We start from the raw sequence: 17,674 nt of genomic DNA on the forward strand, positions 1-17,674 counted from the left end.
AATATAGTCAATTAAAGAAATAAAGAAGGAAACAGACATGTCAGTTTGTTCCATGTTGGCAGGATGATGTGGTCTAAATGGAGGACCACCTCTAATGTAGGGAGAATAGGGTGAGGGATACTTGTGATTTGTGAATTACATGCCACATCGATATATTTTATATTCTTTGATCTTACTTAACCAATTTCTGAATTGGGTCATTTTTTAAAAAAGTAGCTTAAAATATTAGATAATTATTAGTCTTGGGTAAAACCTGGATCCAGGAGAAAAATAATAAAAATTCAGTTCACACACATGTATTCTCTCTATACTCCTTACTGCCATGTCTGCAGGCTAAACTGGCTGGGACTTGGCGGCCCCTGGGCAGGGAGCAGGTTGAACAGATGTTTGACTCACTGCATTTGACTCCTTGTCATTTGGCAGATTGAGATCTCTGCTGAGAGCACCATTTGGAATGTTTTCCCCCAAAACTGGTATTTTTGAACATGGAATTTGAAATAGAGTTTATACTCATTTTAGAATAAAATTGACACATGGGAATCTGATAGATAAATGTCAGATACCTAACTGTCCCCCAGAAGCATTTAGGGATACCCTAGATTGGCCTGGGTAGCCATGATACAATATGAATGTGGGTTTTCTGAAGTATGTGAATGTAGTAGTGGATATTGCCTTCTGAGGTTGGCCTAGGAGGAGAGAATATCAGACACAAGTACACACGGTCCCTGACTTAGGATTTTTCACTTATGATTTTTTTTTTTTTTTTTTTTTTACTTTTGGATGGTGAAAGAATGACATTCATTTAGTAGAAATGTAATTTGAATTTTGAATTTGGAATTTGGATCTTTTCCCAGGCTAGCGATATGGGGTACCATCTTGTCTCATGATGCTGGGCAGCATCAGGAGCTATAGCTCTCAGGATCACAGGGGAGAACAGTCAATACTTTACAATCTGCTGTGTTGTCAGCACTTTTGGACATTGTGTTTTCACATCTCATTATGTCTACACAATGTTCATCAGTGTCTCCTGTACCCAAATTACCACTCTGTTCTTCAGTTTCCGTGCAGTATTCTATGAATTGCATGAGATAATTCAACACAGAATTATAAAATAGGCCTTGTATTAGGTAATTTTGCCCAATGGTTGACTAATGTAAGTGTTCTGAGCATGTTTAGGGTAGGTGAGCTAAGCTGTGGTGTTCAGATATCAGATGTATAAGGTACATTTTTTACTTATGGGTTACATTTTCAACTTATGGGTTATCAGGATGTCAACCCTATGGTTAGTTGAGGAGGTAAACCATACATACTAAAGGGAGACAGTTCAGGAAAACATAATAATAAAGAGGCACTAGAGAATTCAAGAATCACCAAATCAAGGTTTGAATATTTGAGAAGAGACTACTACTAATAAATACGGTAGCTACTGCTATTATTATTATTAAAACAGCAGCAGCAACAACAAAGATAGTTAATGCTTATAGCACTAAATAGTTAATGCTTATCGCACTGGGTATACATGTCAGTACCATTTCTATGTAATAATCCATTTAATCATATTGGCAATAGCATGATGATAGCTATTGTTATTGTTCCCAATTTATGGAAGATGAAACTGAGGCACAGATAATTTAAACAGCTGGATGGAGAACACAAAGCTAATAACAAGGAAGTCATGGTTTGAATCTATAGTTTAAAATTAATGAATAAATCTGAAATCTTAGCTGCAGGATGAAACACACTACAGGTTAGCAGAATGCTTTTGAATTAAGCATCAGCCTACTTGCATGTAATTGAGAATCTCAGAACCCTGCACATCAGTATTCAGGGTGACCCAACCAAAGGAAAGAAACCCCACCATAGCCCTCTGTGGTGATAGCAGAAACACATCCACGACTCGGGGTTTCTTTTATTTGGGCCCTTCATGTAGATTCCATTTATTCACAAATTCTCCTCTTTTGTCTCCAGCTTCAGACCAGAGCATGCACAAATGTAAGGCTTTCTTTAAGATCTCCAGCCCTTCTCTAATCATTATCAATCCTCACTGTCAGGAAAGTTTCTTTATATATAAAATTAATCACTGACTTTCCAGCTTAAACCCATTTCCTCTTCTCTGATCTTTATTGGAGATAGGAGACACATGAAGGTAGTTAACATTCTAATCACCTTGGGTTTTTTTCTTTTTTTTAATTTAATAACTCATTTAAATGTACTTCTGCTAAATCCCATTTAAAATCTCTCTGACATTAATTACTGATATATTCAAGTCTTTCTGACAGGCTTATTTTGCCACATAAAGTGTACTTCAATGGTGAGTGTTCTCATCTTACCTCTCCATTTTCTAAAGGGTGTATCTTGGAATAAAATGAAGTGCAGATGACCTCGTCGTCTTTGGCATAGGATGGGGGTCCAGTGCGGGGGTAAATATTGTAGAGGGTCAGGCACTCTGCGTCTGTCACAGCGTGATACTGCCAGGGTTTGTATTCAATGTCATCGAGTGAACGTTCCAAAATCCAGTTCCCAGGCCGAGGGGAGTTAGCTGCTTTCACAATCACATAAGCAATCTGGAACACCTGGGGAAGAGTGACAGCATGATAACTTTTCAATCACAAAGTCTTTTCACCCTTTTATTTTTTAAATCTCAAATATGCATCTGAATGCCATGGGAGATTTTATTTTACTTTATTCTATAACCCTATTATGTTCTGTGAACTCATTTTACTATTGCATGCTCATATTTAATAACTGTTTGCTAAGAAGAAATGTTTCCTTTTGATGGCCATGACTTTAAAAGCAATGGGTTAAGATCAGATTTTTAGTTGTCTAACAATTCATTGGCATCATTTCACCTAACCTTTAAAGTTCCATAACAACCATTATCAATGAAAATTTGTATGGCATACCAATTTACTCACCCTACATATTAGACACAACAAAATATGTGTGAGAAATCCCGTATGTGACTAGTAGTAGATAGTTTAGGAAACATGCTTATACCACTCAGCGCTTTAAAAAGTACCATTTAGATGGACTTAGATGATACAGAAAAAACCACACCAAGCTTTGGAGACATCCTTATGTGCTCAAATTGCAGTCCCTTCAATTATGTGAACCTGGGAAGATTTCCAACTCTTAGCTTCCTTTTCTGTGAATTAAAGTCTAGAATAAGCACATCATGGAGAGACAGTTTGGATTAAATGAGATAATGTATGTAAAGTATCTGGCAAAGAACTTAGCAGTCATACTCCACCAATGTCAATTCCTCTATATTCCCAAAGAGAAAAAAATTCAGAAGAAATTTTAGTGACATGCAGACAAAATGATTGAAATTGAAATATATTAAATGAAACATATTGATACCTTCTCTTTACAAGGTAAAAAATGTTAGAAATGGAGAAATAAAGGAAATAACAACATTACTATAAGTCAACAGAGTGATCATTGAAGGGAATATGGTAATCCTCTACTTTCAAATTCACATAGAAGATGCAAAATAGATCTGAAAATAAATATTCTGGGTGTTTTAGGATATTACATCCATGTGTCTTTACGAATGTAGTCAGTAATTCCAAAAGTATAATATATAAACACTATTGAATGATATTTTATGCAATGTTCAAGATAGGAAATATACAAACTATTTTAAAAATATGTTGAAAACATGAGGTAATAACGACATGGAAAGTTCAATAATAATAAAGCAATATGATATGTTCTTGATTAGTAAAGGCTGTAAGATGTGGGAAGCTTGACATATCTAAGCTCTGGGTAGTTGGGGCCACTGGTGGGTACTTAAGAGGACGAACCCACTATAAAGTGGTTAAATGTCCTGCTGTGCCTCAGAGAGACTCTCAAAAGAATGTTCTAGAAATAAAACTCTATCTGCTTCATTGTTTTGATATGAGGCCTTCACAAATTCATATATAGTACATTTAGGATATTCAGAGAGATTGAATTTAAAAATAGGAAAGTTGATACAGAAGGGGCAGTTCAGCTGGCTCTGATACTAGTCTTGAGATCTTTAGTAAATGCGGACAAACTGTGTGTAAGTGAGGGGAAAAATCACAAGCCTCAAATGATGGAACGCAGAACTGGTATTTAACTTTTAGGTATAGTTATGGTAAAACTAGATGTTTCTGTGTTTGTTGGTAAATCACCACTGTACAATCTTCTAAATGCCTCCTCTTCCCTGAGACCATCTGATTATTCCCAGAAGAGCAAGAAATAGTCAAGATATCCATTCTCATTGGTATGGAGTTTGAACATTACTGACTATCATGGCAGGCAGTGAATACTGACCTTTTTATATTACATAGATTAGTATAATTGCAGATATATGTATATTTATATCATAATAAACATAGCTATATATGCACATATAAATACTTGAAAATACTTAGATATTGTGGCAAGGATACACATGAGCATACTAAAGCTGCTACTTCTGGAGATTCATAAGGAGGAGTCAAGGAAAGGTGGTGGATGGATTTTACTTTATCCCAATAACCTGCTACATTATTTTTATTAACACGAATGTCTTTTAATAAGAGTAATTTTAAAATAAAGAAAAATCGCAATACAAAATATCAGAAAAAGGACAAAAGTAGGAATAAAATGGAACATACTCCATCAACTATTAACAAATTGTTTACTATTTTTAAACTTTCAAGGTATTGTTCATGAGAAATGATTTCTTTTAGATAGTTCTTATTAAACAACTCATCTCATGGAACTTCCTTGAAAGGAAGTTCACTGAGGAGCATACCAACTGATTCACCCTACAAATGCACTGACAGGGTTTCCTCTAGTATAAAATATGAAAGTCTGGTCCTAATTTTTGGTAATCCAAAATTAGGGTTTTAAAACAATAAATTAGATGAATACTAAATTTTGAGTGCTTAGAGATAAGGAGCCATAGATTTTCATTTTTTAAGGTGGTACAAACCTTATTAAAGTTCTTTTGAAATGCTGGGAACTCACTATTAATTAGATTTCACTGAATAACTAAAATCAGGGTAACATACTTCCATGTTGCTGCTACGAGCTTAGACCGGCCATTTCTGTCAGAACTGATGTCTCAGTCAACACTGTTACATTTTGTGAATTGCAGGAGCTAAGGTGTACCTCTCTTTGGTGTTCATCTTATGATATGCCTATGAGTTGCGAAAATTACTTAAATTCTTTTACTCTTTATTTCCTAGTATCTCTCCTCTAGTGTCAAACCACAGAAGAGATATGTACTACATGTTCTTTGGACAACAGAATCTGGGTAAATATTTTAAGTTAGCATCTTTCCTTCTAGAAGAAAAACAACTTCACACAGATGTTTTTAAAAGATGAAAAACAACAGAGATTACAAAGCATATTGGAGACCACAGGTACTCAATAAGAAAAATAAGGATACACTGAGGTTATAGATAAAGAACTTGATTTAGAAAGCAGCTCAGCAAGCAAATATAGGGAAAGGCCATGACAATTCTTTGGAGCTACAATATGGATTTATAATTTTGGAATTTCTGCGTTGGCTCTGGAATAATAGATGCAAAATAATCCATGAAAAAAGTTCTAGAAGAAATCCCACAGATGCCTTCCATAATTCAATATAGCAGCCAGCATTAAGTGACATGGAAAAGCAGTCACTGCCTTAGAAAATATTAAAGGAGTCCTATTTCAAAACAATGTCCTTCTTTCATTTATTTTCAATGGATTCTTTCATATTCCATGCAAAATTAATTAAATTTGTTGGCAAGTAGTATTATGAATAAACTTTTTAAAGTGTCATAAATAGCATTATTGAAAAACACAATGAATAGAAGTATTCTTTAAAGGCTTCAGAGAATGACTGTGAAAATTTTAACAGCAGTTTTCTAAGTACTCCAAAATTTCAATGATCCTAAATAGAATAGCTCTTTAATATTATCTATGCTACTTTTATTAACTATCTCTTGTGTTTTCAGTATAAAACTCTTCAAAATCAGTAGTTTTAATACCTTATTTTCAAATGAATATAGCCTTAATCTATTTGGTGTATAAAACGGAAAGTAAACACCCCCATTAAAGGTGTACTAAGGGGCTGGGGCTGTAGCTCAGTGGTGGAGTGCTTGCCTAGTACATTTGAGGTACTGGGTTCGATCCTCAGCAGCATGTAAAAATAAATAAGTAAATAAAATAAAGGTTAAAAAAAGAATGCTTAAAAAAAAGATATACTAATTCTCCTAGGCTTCAATGAACCTATCTTATCAAATGTGACACACAAATGTTTTTGTTAGAAGGCATTTTTATAAACTTTGTGCCTGAAAAAAATCCATAATAACTCTAAAATTAACACTAGATATCTGAAATTTTATTGCAACAAAGAATACTCACCATTTCCTATTCCATTTGTTGATCATTTGCATGCCACTACCAAATTGTCATGTGATTACTTCATCTGATGTAGCATGGAATTAGATGTTGAGTATTAAGAATTTGATTTTGTTGAATATGAAATTGGAGAATAAGGCCTTTTGAAAGAATATTTCAGTCCCAAAGTAAAAGTAACAAACAACAACCATCCATAGACTGATGGTTTCCAAAAATTTTCACATCACTCCTAAGATAAAATTATATTTGCACAGCATTAGGGAGCCCTCACTGCCTGAAATAAGTAACCTGGAAGCTCTCAGCACTCTGGATGCTGCCCTGGGGTTGAATACCTTAGCTCATCTATAATCCATGGAGATAAGTCCAATATTCAGAACCAATTTCTAGCACACACATTACTGGGTATGCATTTTTTAAAAATAACATTCTCTGCTAAGACTCAGGCCCAAGCCCGTTCCCTTCAATGAATCACAGAGCTAGAAAAATACTACCAAAGAGTATTGTGTTTAGGACATTTACTGCAACTTTTGAGTGTCATTGGCACACAGTTAAAAGAGCCAGGATAAGGTCCAACTCATTAATGATGTAACCAGGCATAGGTCTTCTTCCTATGGGATTGTCCCCATGAAAGTCATGAAGATGTTAATGAAAGTCACTGTCTATGGAAGACTGCACTTCTGCCTTCTCATAGGACCTGATTTGCTTTCTTCTGTGTCACCTTTCCTAATCTCAGGAGAGCAGCGTGTGGCTATTTAATTTCTACTCAATGTTGAGCTCCACACCACTCCCACACTACCATCAAATGACTGTGAACTTTAGCGTAAATGGTTGTCCACAAAATAAAATTGCTTAATTTTGAAGGAGGTTCTACAATATTGTATTACCTGCCCATGCTATGGATTTTTTCTTATGTTGTGAGGTCATCTCTAATATATTTTGAAAGCTTATCTGTATTCTTACTTTAATAGTATATTTGTCAATTCTCTTATCTGTATATACAAAAAGTGACGAGAGTTATACAATGTAAGAGTCAGAATGGATGATAGAAAAGGTGAATTGTCAAGCTTAGTCCCCATTGAAATAATCTGGAAAGCTTTGTAGGGTGCTTTTGATGTCTCCTCATCTCAGTTGATGGATATAGCATGTGATTATCAGCTGTTACTCTTGTGTCCACTAAAGAGAAAATAAAAAACAAAATAGGGACCAATAACAGCAATGAGAAATGAATGAAGATAGTTCAGCATTTTTCTGGAAGATTTGTATGAGTTGTGATGAAGAAAAGCAGAGGTCAGAGCCCACAGAACTCAGTGACTATAGCCAGGTGAAAGCCCCGGACCATGTGGACCATATCAAGGCAGGACTGTTAGAAGCAGGTGTTGCTGTGAAGTGGGCTAAAGAGAGCGAATTTATTGAGAGTCTGTGTACCACAGAGGGCTAACTCAAGTCCCCACTCCTACTTAAGCTGCATGTGACCAGGCTCTTACTGTCCAGTGACAATTTCTGAGCAATCTCAGAAAATTAGTTGCTCACTATTATCTTAAAATTCTTTGAAGAGATAATTATATAAATTCTGATAATATTATTACTAGACTAAGTTTACATCAAGTTCAATACAGAACTTCGTAAAATGATGCTTTAAACTTTAAAAATATTAATCTCAAAATGTGTCCAATTATTAGCTTCTAGGCAAGTTCTTTGTCCCCTTATAAATTCACTTACTTCAATAAACCTAGAAGATTGTGGTAAGGAGCTCAGGAGGAGACTGCTCCCCCCATTCTCTCTATCTTCAGACAAACACATTTAGAATAATTTCACATACTAAAGTGATTTGCAATTGTCACTCAATTATAATGTGCAGTCCACTTATCTAACCCTCCTCCACCAAATATGTATTACAATTGCTGAGCATGAACTTACTGAAGTTACAGGTAAGCAAACGTGCCACTTTACCTCAGGGTAAGTGCCTTCCAGGTCATAAAAGAAACAGAAAGACTTTGCTTCTAATTAAAACAAAAATTTTTATGCACACATTAAAGACATAGGAAGTTAATACAGTTGAAAATGAATTAATATATCACCCTATTGTTTCTTAAGAAACAATAATCTAACTGGATGATAGTCCTTTGAAGAGACAATCTGCAATTATTTTTTGAAATTATTTTTAAAGGGTTTGAATCCTTGTCTAACTTTTCAAGAGACAGTATTTGAAAGAATTTTCTACCTCATTCTGCAAGAACGTTAATCATAAGTCTATCTCTGAAAAATGAGTTACTTTTCCAGCTCTCCCTATACTAATACATAAATATAATGCAATTCTATTTTTTTCATGAAACATATTAGGTGATATTCCCCTCTAGAACTGGATACGTTGATGATGAAGCTCATTTGGAATAATTTGAACAATCAAGAACTACCAAAAAGCCCTGAGAACAATGAATGGAGGTAAACATTGTTAAATAAGAAAAGCAACATTGAGTAGTCAGCTTTCTTCTGACCACTGTGAAGGGGTCCCTACTGAAAAAAAAAAAAGGATCTGTGCCTACTAACATCCTCAGAAGAGATAGCCAGACATTGTCAGGAGTGTATTGGAGGCACACAGCACCATGTATAAAGTGACCATGCCAATAAGAGAGAAGTTAAATCAAAGCTGGTCCCAATTGAGCTATCAATTTTCACAAAATGCAACAGCAGAAGAGCATGTAAATATCACTACAGGAGAACAATTAGAAAACTGCAAAATCTGGGAGCTTCTATTGGACAAACAACATAGTTTATTCAGAAAAGCAAATTGTGAGGAAGTAAAAAAATAATGGTTATAGATTAAGAGAGATTTAAGAGATATAACCAAACAAATGCAATATGTTTTCATGAGCACCCTGTTTCAATCAACCAATCATTAAAAAATTGGAAGCAAGCACAATGAATTTGAATACTGACTGAATATTTGTTAATATTAAAAAGCAGTAGTGGTAATTTTTAGTTGCAACAAAGGTTTTTATTTATTTGAGCCTTATCCTTTATGGATATATAGTGAAATATTCATATAGAAATTGATGTGTCAAGTTTGCTTCCACATAATCTAGGTGGCAGTGGGATGTGGATAAGTTTAGACTGATGCAAAGGGAACCATGAGCTAATTAAATAATAACTAAATCTGGGTGGGTTTGGGTACATCTGAACCCATGGTATTCTTCTTTATACTTTTGTATTTGCTTGGAGATTTTCACAATTTAAAAAAAAATAGCTTACTAATACATCTCATTTTAATAAATAATTCTCTTTCACATACCAATATATCCACTAGCAATAATGTAGTGCTTGCTCTTAAAGTGCAATTAATGTATTTTCTTAATTATCTTGATGAATGGTTAGTTCTGTTCCTTGTTGTGATTATACTGCATTCTGAGATCAAGAAATATGTATGAATAATTATCAAATCTAAAAGGCTTTGTTGGCCCACAAGATCTCAAATTCTAGTCCAGTTTTAAAGGAAACTGGTGACATCAGTGAATGGAGTCCAAATTGGAATGAATAAGACCCTCCCTCAGTCTATTAATGCATTTAGTTCTCCATGCTTCATTAAGTCGCTATCGTTTTTTACAATGTTAGCTGCAGGGAAAACCCAGGCAAGCATTTTCCTTGTCTTTAGCACTGCCCTTGACATCTCTTCTCTCTTCACACGTTTCTCTCTCATTTGAAACAATCTATGGTTTCAAAAGATTGACCTGCTTCCCGTGAATAAGTCATTGGCTCAGCATGGCTTTTACACCAGCTACTGGTAAAAGAGCAGCTAGGCTGAGTACCCCATAGAACATGACAGTTCTTCCAATGAAACCATCACAGAGCACAATATTGGTGTGAATCACAGATAATCAAAAATGTGACAGTTTAAAGCTTGCCTTCTAACAAATTATTCGCCCTGGAGAAATACCCAGCATTACCTTTGTTTTCATGCTTCTGTAGTTAACAGGTTAAGAAGAACCTATGCATTCTCCAATTTAGGACATTACAGACAAGAATGAATCACTCTAGTTCAAAGTCTTTGGGGAATAATAGAGATTCACAGTGATGAGAAGAGTTCGAAATATCATGTTAACAGTGTAGAATAACAAATCAAAGACAGAATGAAACTTTCTGATCTTGGTTCATGAATCAGAAACAGATCAGAGTCACTTAACACTTATCCAATTTTGGCTATTACAAATGAAACAGCATTAGTTAGTTTCATGCTTATATATAGCTCCAATTTCTTGCCCTTCTCCAGGGACTTCCTTACGAATAATTGTACCTTCTGTTGTTTATTAATTTACTACCCTTTTTCTTTTTAATTCCCTGCAGCCCGTATCACCTTTTCACCCTATTAGAATCCCCTGTTACCACTGACCTATTGGAAAATTCATATTCTTTTGCCCTTCTTCATCTTTGAAGTATCTGCAGCTATTGACAATGCTGTTCTCTTGCTTTCTGAAACTTCCTCTCTCTTTGGAAAAGTATTATTTATTTAAAATTTATGGACTTTTTTAAAAGAAAAACTTATCTTCCTAATATTTATTATTTGCCTGAAATGTAAAGTAAACAACACAAGAGGAAGGGGTGAAGACAGCACTCGCCTGAATTTCCCTCTAAGCTCTTGATGGCTAGTTCTGATTCTTTTTGAGTTTCCTCTATGACATAGAGATAAGAAAATTGAAACAGGAAAGGATAGGTACATTAGACAGAATCAGAGCCCCTCAAATTGTCTATAACTAATCTTTGGAACATATGAATATGTAACCTTATTTGACAAAAGGACATTGAAGATATGATTTAATTAAAAACGTCAAGGTATGAAGATTACCGTGGATTATCCAAGCAAGCCAAATGTGTACAAGGTCCTTGAAAGTAAAAAAAAAGGGAGGCAAAAGAAGAGGTCACAGCAGGTGAAGTTGCACATACCTGTAATCCCAATGACTTAGGAAGCTGAGGCAGGAGAATTTCAAGTTCAAGGCCAGCCTCAGCAACTCAGTGAGATCCAGTTTGGGTCCAATCTCCAAGACCACACACACACACACACACACACACACACAGAGGTCAGAATGACAACTACATGAGCAGGACTCAACCTGTTGCTAGCTTTGAAGAGAAGGAAGGATAGGATCACAAGACAAGGAATGCAGGTGGCCTATGGAAGCTGGAACCAAGAAGTTGCTTCTTGACTAGAACTTCTGGAGAGAATGCAAACCTACCCACACCTTAATTTTAGGCCAGTAAGATTCCTGTCAGACTTCTAACGTACTAAACTGTAAGATAAAAAATTCATGTTGTTTTAAGTCACCAAGTTTATTAGTAATATGTTATGGCAACAACAGAAAACTAAGACATTAATTAATTCTATTTCACATTACTATTAACTTATAAAGCAAGATCTTTTTGTATAACAGTATATTTCATGTGTATGAGTATTTTACTAATGCCATTATAGAGATATTTTACACATTTCAATTTACAGCCTATCCATACCTGCAAGACCCATTTTATATTTCAAACTAGGAACATAACTTCTCTTATGATACATAATTTAGTTTTGTGGTGAAGCAGTTTCGCCATTTTTAGCCACCAAAACTGAATTGCAAGTTACTAGCAATAGATATTATCACCTATCCTATAAATGTCTATTAATGCATTACTCATCATGGTCAATTAGTTTTAAAATTTCATTGAATAAATGATTTAAAAAATGGAATGCACCTCTGAGATAATTCAAGGGACCTCTGAGGTGATTTCTATGAGTATCTGAAGGGTGAACCTACATAACAGAATCAGGGTCCCTCAAATTGTCCATATCTTAATCTTTGGAACCTATGAATATGTAACCTTAATTGACAAAAGGACTTTGAAGATATGATTTAATTAAAATCTCTAGTGAGATGGTAATCCTTGATTGTCTACAAGTATCTAAAGGGTGAACTTATGTAACCACCACAAAAATTAGTAAGTACAAATTACATACCTCTCATCGATGGAGGGCACACTCTACCAAGATGACGGTCTATTTCTAAATCATATATTCTCCCTCAGGGGAAAAAATTGCAGAAGAGAGCATTCTAACACTGTCCCGCTGGCCTTTACCCCAAATTTTAAAGAGGTGACCTCACTGGCCAATGAAGTGTGAAGAATATAAATGAAATGAAAAATGAGAAAGCTGCGGAGCCTTATGTCATTCTGCCTGCGATTTAAAAACAAGGATAGGAAAAGAGACTCACAGAACTATACGGATATTTTCTCAAGACTGTGTGCCAAAAAGCTTACAAAATAATTCTTTTAATGTACCATCGTAAGAAGATATATGACAAATTTCTTATAGGAATTACTCTGCAAATTCTTCACCCTGTATTCTGCCTAGATATCTCAAGGTTTTTCTTGAGTCTAAAATTCTCCAAATTATAACATAACTTTGGTGATGTCAAGTCAAACATGATTTATGCTGTGAGCTGGTTTTCTGAAACTCAGAGTAAACCCTAGCACACACAACATTCAGGAGAACATCTGAACATCCATCGTCTTCATAAGGAAGTTTGGCTGTTAGAAAGTTCTCTTGCTTGTGTTTTCCAAAGTTGTCCATGTAGGCCTAACTGGTTTATACCATAGTATACTCTATTTTTTGCTATTTTGTTTTCTGTGTTAAAATTAAAGAGTACCTTATTTAATCAAACTAGAACTCATGATTCAGGAGGGGTGAAAGAAATCCCTAAAAGTGATGTGAGAACAACTTTCTAATATTAAAATCTTTCCCACTCGACAGTGTCACAAGTTACAGTTATAGTTATAATTGTCCCAAAAATGAACAAATAACTTTGGAAACTTTCTGTGGTTCCAAGTGCTTGTTATGAACATTCAATCATCCCTTTATAGTATTCATTTATGGAAAAGCTTTCTTTAGAATAATTCTACAAACATTTCCTTTTAAAGTAGGGCAAAATGCTGCCTCTGATTTCTGATTTTTGAAATGACTCTTCAGTAAAACAGTTAGTCCCAAAGTCCAGAAAAAGAAAAATCTAAAAGAATGATGTATCTTTGGGAAATGGAAGTAGTAGTTCACCAATATGAAATCATTGTATTGCTCATTGTGAAACCCATCGTGTAAAACATAACTGTGGGACTTCTTGAGCAGTCTGACTACAATTGCTTCTCATCAAATGGGAAAGCTGCAGGATCAGCTACAGGGGCACCTGACACCTAGAACTGAGAATACCGGCAGAGCAAAGAAAGCACAACAGCAGCATGACTGTGCAATTCTTCCAAAAGCACATGTGGAAGCCAGAAGCAAAAATCCACAGGAAGAGTGGAGGAGGAACTAACACGGATTGGCTGTGAGGTGAAGAAAAGGAAGAAAGGGAATCCAGGGAAACAGACAAGCGAGAGGAAGAACACATATAAAGAAAAAAACAGATGAATGGATAAAGAAAATGTGGTATATATACATGTGATGGAATATTACTCAGCCTTAAAGAAGAATAAAATTATGGCATTTGCAGGTAAATGGATGGAGCTGGAGAATATCATGCTAAGTGAAATAAGCCAAACACCAAAAACCATAGGCGAATGTTTTTTCTGATATGTGGATGCTAATTCACAATAATGGGAGGGGGATAGGGAAGTATAGCGTTACTTTAGATTAGGTAAAGGGGAGTGAAGGGAGGGAAAGGGGTTTGGGGGCAGGAAGGATTGTAGAGTGAAACAGACATTATTACCTCATGAACCTATATGACTGCATGACTGATGTGATCCTACAATATGTTCAATCAGAGAAAAGAGAAATTATACTCCATTTATCTATGATCTATCAAAATGCATAAATGCATTCTACTGTCATGTACAACTAATTAGAACAAAAATAAATTGTTTTAAAAAGCACATGTGGAGAGTCATGTGGAGAATAGAGACACCACAGAAAGTCTAATACCACATTTCCTATTACAAAGTCAAGAAAAATAAATACAGGGTGCATGGTTGCAGAATACCTGCAGCTGTCAGCAAAGCCTCATAAGAAGTGTGAAGGCTGGAGACTTAACTTTCCCTTAGCCCAGGCTTCCTGTCTGCAATGAGTGGAAGAAGAGGACTGTGAAAAGTGACCACCAACAGTAGGTGTGAAAGCAGAACTCACATACATTCTGTGTGGGGGAGCCTCCTCCTTCGTGGGTCTGTTCAGCACTTTATGCTTTCAAGTATCATCATGGATAGCAATGAAGAATAACAGCATGACTATTAAAATTCTTGACTTAATCCTTTCTGTGTCTAGGTCAGGAATAGTACATTAGAATACAAACCAAAAGAAGGTCAAGATTTGAATTGTAGATATTCTTGACATGAACATTTTCAAAATACATCAAATGCCTACAATATACAATAAATGGGGATAACTTTCAATAAAGTTTTGCAGTCTAAACATAAAATGAAATTATTTAAATAGGAAAAGAATACATTAAGATGTCTACATACTCAGTAATCATTTTAGAGAGATTTACAAGAGAACATTCAAACAGGCATTGAAGTGACTCCAAAATTCAGAAGGACAGGAAGGACATTGGTACTTGAAGTCAAATCCACATGGTTAGTATTATCCTTACCTTTGTTTTCCAAGATTCCAATGACAGGAATTCTAACATTCTGCACTTACACATGCATTTTAAAGACCCACAGAATGATATATTAATTAGCTCATTCATCTATTTTACAAATATTGCTGAACAACACATTGTTTTCTATGATAGCGTTTAACCTAAGCATTGGAATACAGTAGTGAGGTGAAAGCTGCTCTCTCAAGGAGTGCTTTTCTAGAAAAAATGAGCAACATGCCAGTAATGTGATGGAGCCAGTCAACGCTGGCTTTCAGAAGCCAATCATGGGCATCTTTTCTCAGCACATTATTCAATGACATCGCACTAGTAACTTGAAGTCACTCATAATGGGAGTATTTCCCTCATGGAAACTGGCTAACAAAGCAGGGCTCTTGTGTCCCCTGAAGAGTCAGTTGCTAAACGCTTGCCAGGATACCACTTTCATGACAAACGAGGTAAATGAATAAGTAATTTTAGGTAGAGATTTCTATGTTAGGTGTTGATTATGAAGGATTATCTGAGACAGGGGTGTCTGGGCAGAGACCTTAGTCATGTGAGGGATGAAGCCAGTCAGCATCTTGGGGAACAGTGTTTAGGAAAAAGGAAACAGCAAGCATAAAGGGCTTGATGCACATATAAACATGGTTCCTTCCAAGAACACCAATGTGGCCAGAATCAGGAGCAACAGACTGGTCAGCAGTGATGTTGGAGAAGCACACGGAGCTGGTACGGAGGAGCGTACATACTTTTTGTTACTTTTCAATAAGTGGCCTTTGGAAAGCGGATGTTGATACAGAGACTATATAACAGTTCTGGTCAAAGATGACAGTGACTCACATCAGAGGGTGACAGTGGTACAGATGACACAAGACAGATTCAGGATATATTTTGTAGGTGGAGTTTGCAGGACCTGAATAAGAAGCATCACAGATTATCCCCATGTTTTTTGTTTGTTTGTGTGTATTTCCCTGAACAACTGGATAAGAAGGGTGCCATTTCTTGAGAGACGTATTTTGAGGAAGGAAATCAAGATTTTTGCTCAGAGCTATAGATTGATGCTCCATTAGACGTCCAAGTGGAGCTGCTGGTTGAGAGATAGGATGCAATGCAGTGTTAAGTGGGCTTGGCACTTGGGCAAGTTTCTGAACTTTCCTGTGCCTCATTTTTTTCCCCAACTGGACAATGGAAATAATAATATGTTTGTTTATACAATTGGAATGATTACAAAATGTAACACAAGTTAAATGTATTTGGCAGTATTGGGCTTATATTAAGCCCCATTAAATATTAGTTATTGTAGTAAGTGGTGATGCTTTCACCCGTTTCCCAATTGATACACAGGAGCTTAACATACTTTATATTTAAGGTTAAAGGGAAAAATAATAATACATCAGTTGGAAAGAAAATATACATTCACAGTATTTTGAAACTTTTAACTGAAAGAGACAAAGAGAGAAATAAGTACATGGATAAATATTTCCTAAATGGGGAAAAATCTACCTGGATTTCTCTCCCATCTATCCTTATAATTCACCTGCCAGCAGTCATTTGTTTTGGAATTAGTTTTTGTTGGCTTATTTGTTTGTATTATTGAAATGACTAGAGATTAAGAAGGGGAGATTATAAACAAAATGGTAGAATACATTTTAAAATTTATGTAATTATTGATAGAAACGTATCACTTGGTGAAGAGGTCATATTGCTGGTTCCCATGGTATTGGCAGGCATCACGAAGTTAATGGTGTTTCCTGAGGTCTGGCTAGCTGTGCTGACTCACTTATATTATCCTTGTATTTCAGGAAGTCCACAACCCCAAAGATATGGGAAAATGTCTATATGATCTATGCCTGTAATTCTACTTTCATACAACTAACTTTCAAAGACTATGTGGTTATATGAGGGAAGATGCTCATACTGCAATATCCAGCTAACAAAACAGGATATGGACTTTATCTGCAGTATGCTAACAATGTAAAATGTGTGTGTGTTTGTGTGTATAAATGTGTGGATGTGTATGCGAATGCAAGAGAACAGAACAGAAATAATCCTACATGTTAATGCTATTAACTAGTTTTCGTAATACAAAAAAACAGAATCTATATTGAAAAGGCAATTTGTGAGACAAATCCATAAACATTGCTTTGTGGTTCTGAAACACAGATAAAAATTTCAAGATGTATATGGGAAAAATAATCAACAGGAAAGTACTAATAGGAAAACAAAATATTTAAGGAATAAAATTAAAACTATTAATTTTCAACCATACTGGAAATGGTAACATATAATAATTTTAGAGATAAATAAAAGTATATTTGGTAAAATATACTTTTATGCAGGCATGCAGTTCACTAATGCATTTAAAATTATGTTTCCACAAAAAAAATCAAGAAAATTAAAGCTAATCAATATAGACAGTATACAGATAGGCTATAAAGATAAACTTTTTCTCAGGAAATTTACAATATGGCCAAATTTGTAAAAGATAGTAAATACATTGGTGTTACTTTGTTACTGTTTATAATACCATCTATGGCATATGCATTTCCAGAACAGAGTTTCCACATTAAATCAAGAGGGAAATAAGAGTTGTTTGCTGAAATTGTACGTTTTTACTTCAAAAGAAGCTCATAACAGCCTTGGTTTACTGAATGTTTAAAATATTTAGATAGAGTTTGGAGTGTGGCTCAGCATTAGAGAACTTACCCAGGAAACAT

General features: G+C 35.2%; 1 protein-coding gene across 7 annotated transcripts in view; it reads right to left on the reverse strand.

Moving 5' to 3' along the window:
* The window catches only part of Lama2 (laminin subunit alpha 2), a 582,198-nt gene that overhangs the window by 400,763 nt on the left and 163,761 nt on the right, over positions 1–17,674 (reverse strand). For all 7 annotated transcript variants that reach the window (XM_047557822.1, XM_047557827.1, XM_047557826.1 and 4 more), the window contains exon 4: positions 2,331–2,573. In XM_047557822.1, coding sequence (XP_047413778.1) covers positions 2,331–2,573 — 243 coding nt within the window. The remainder of the gene's footprint in view (positions 1–2,330; positions 2,574–17,674) is intronic.

This window comes from Sciurus carolinensis, chromosome 7 (assembly GCF_902686445.1).
Source record: "Sciurus carolinensis chromosome 7, mSciCar1.2, whole genome shotgun sequence".
Lineage (NCBI taxonomy): Eukaryota > Metazoa > Chordata > Mammalia > Rodentia > Sciuridae > Sciurus > Sciurus carolinensis.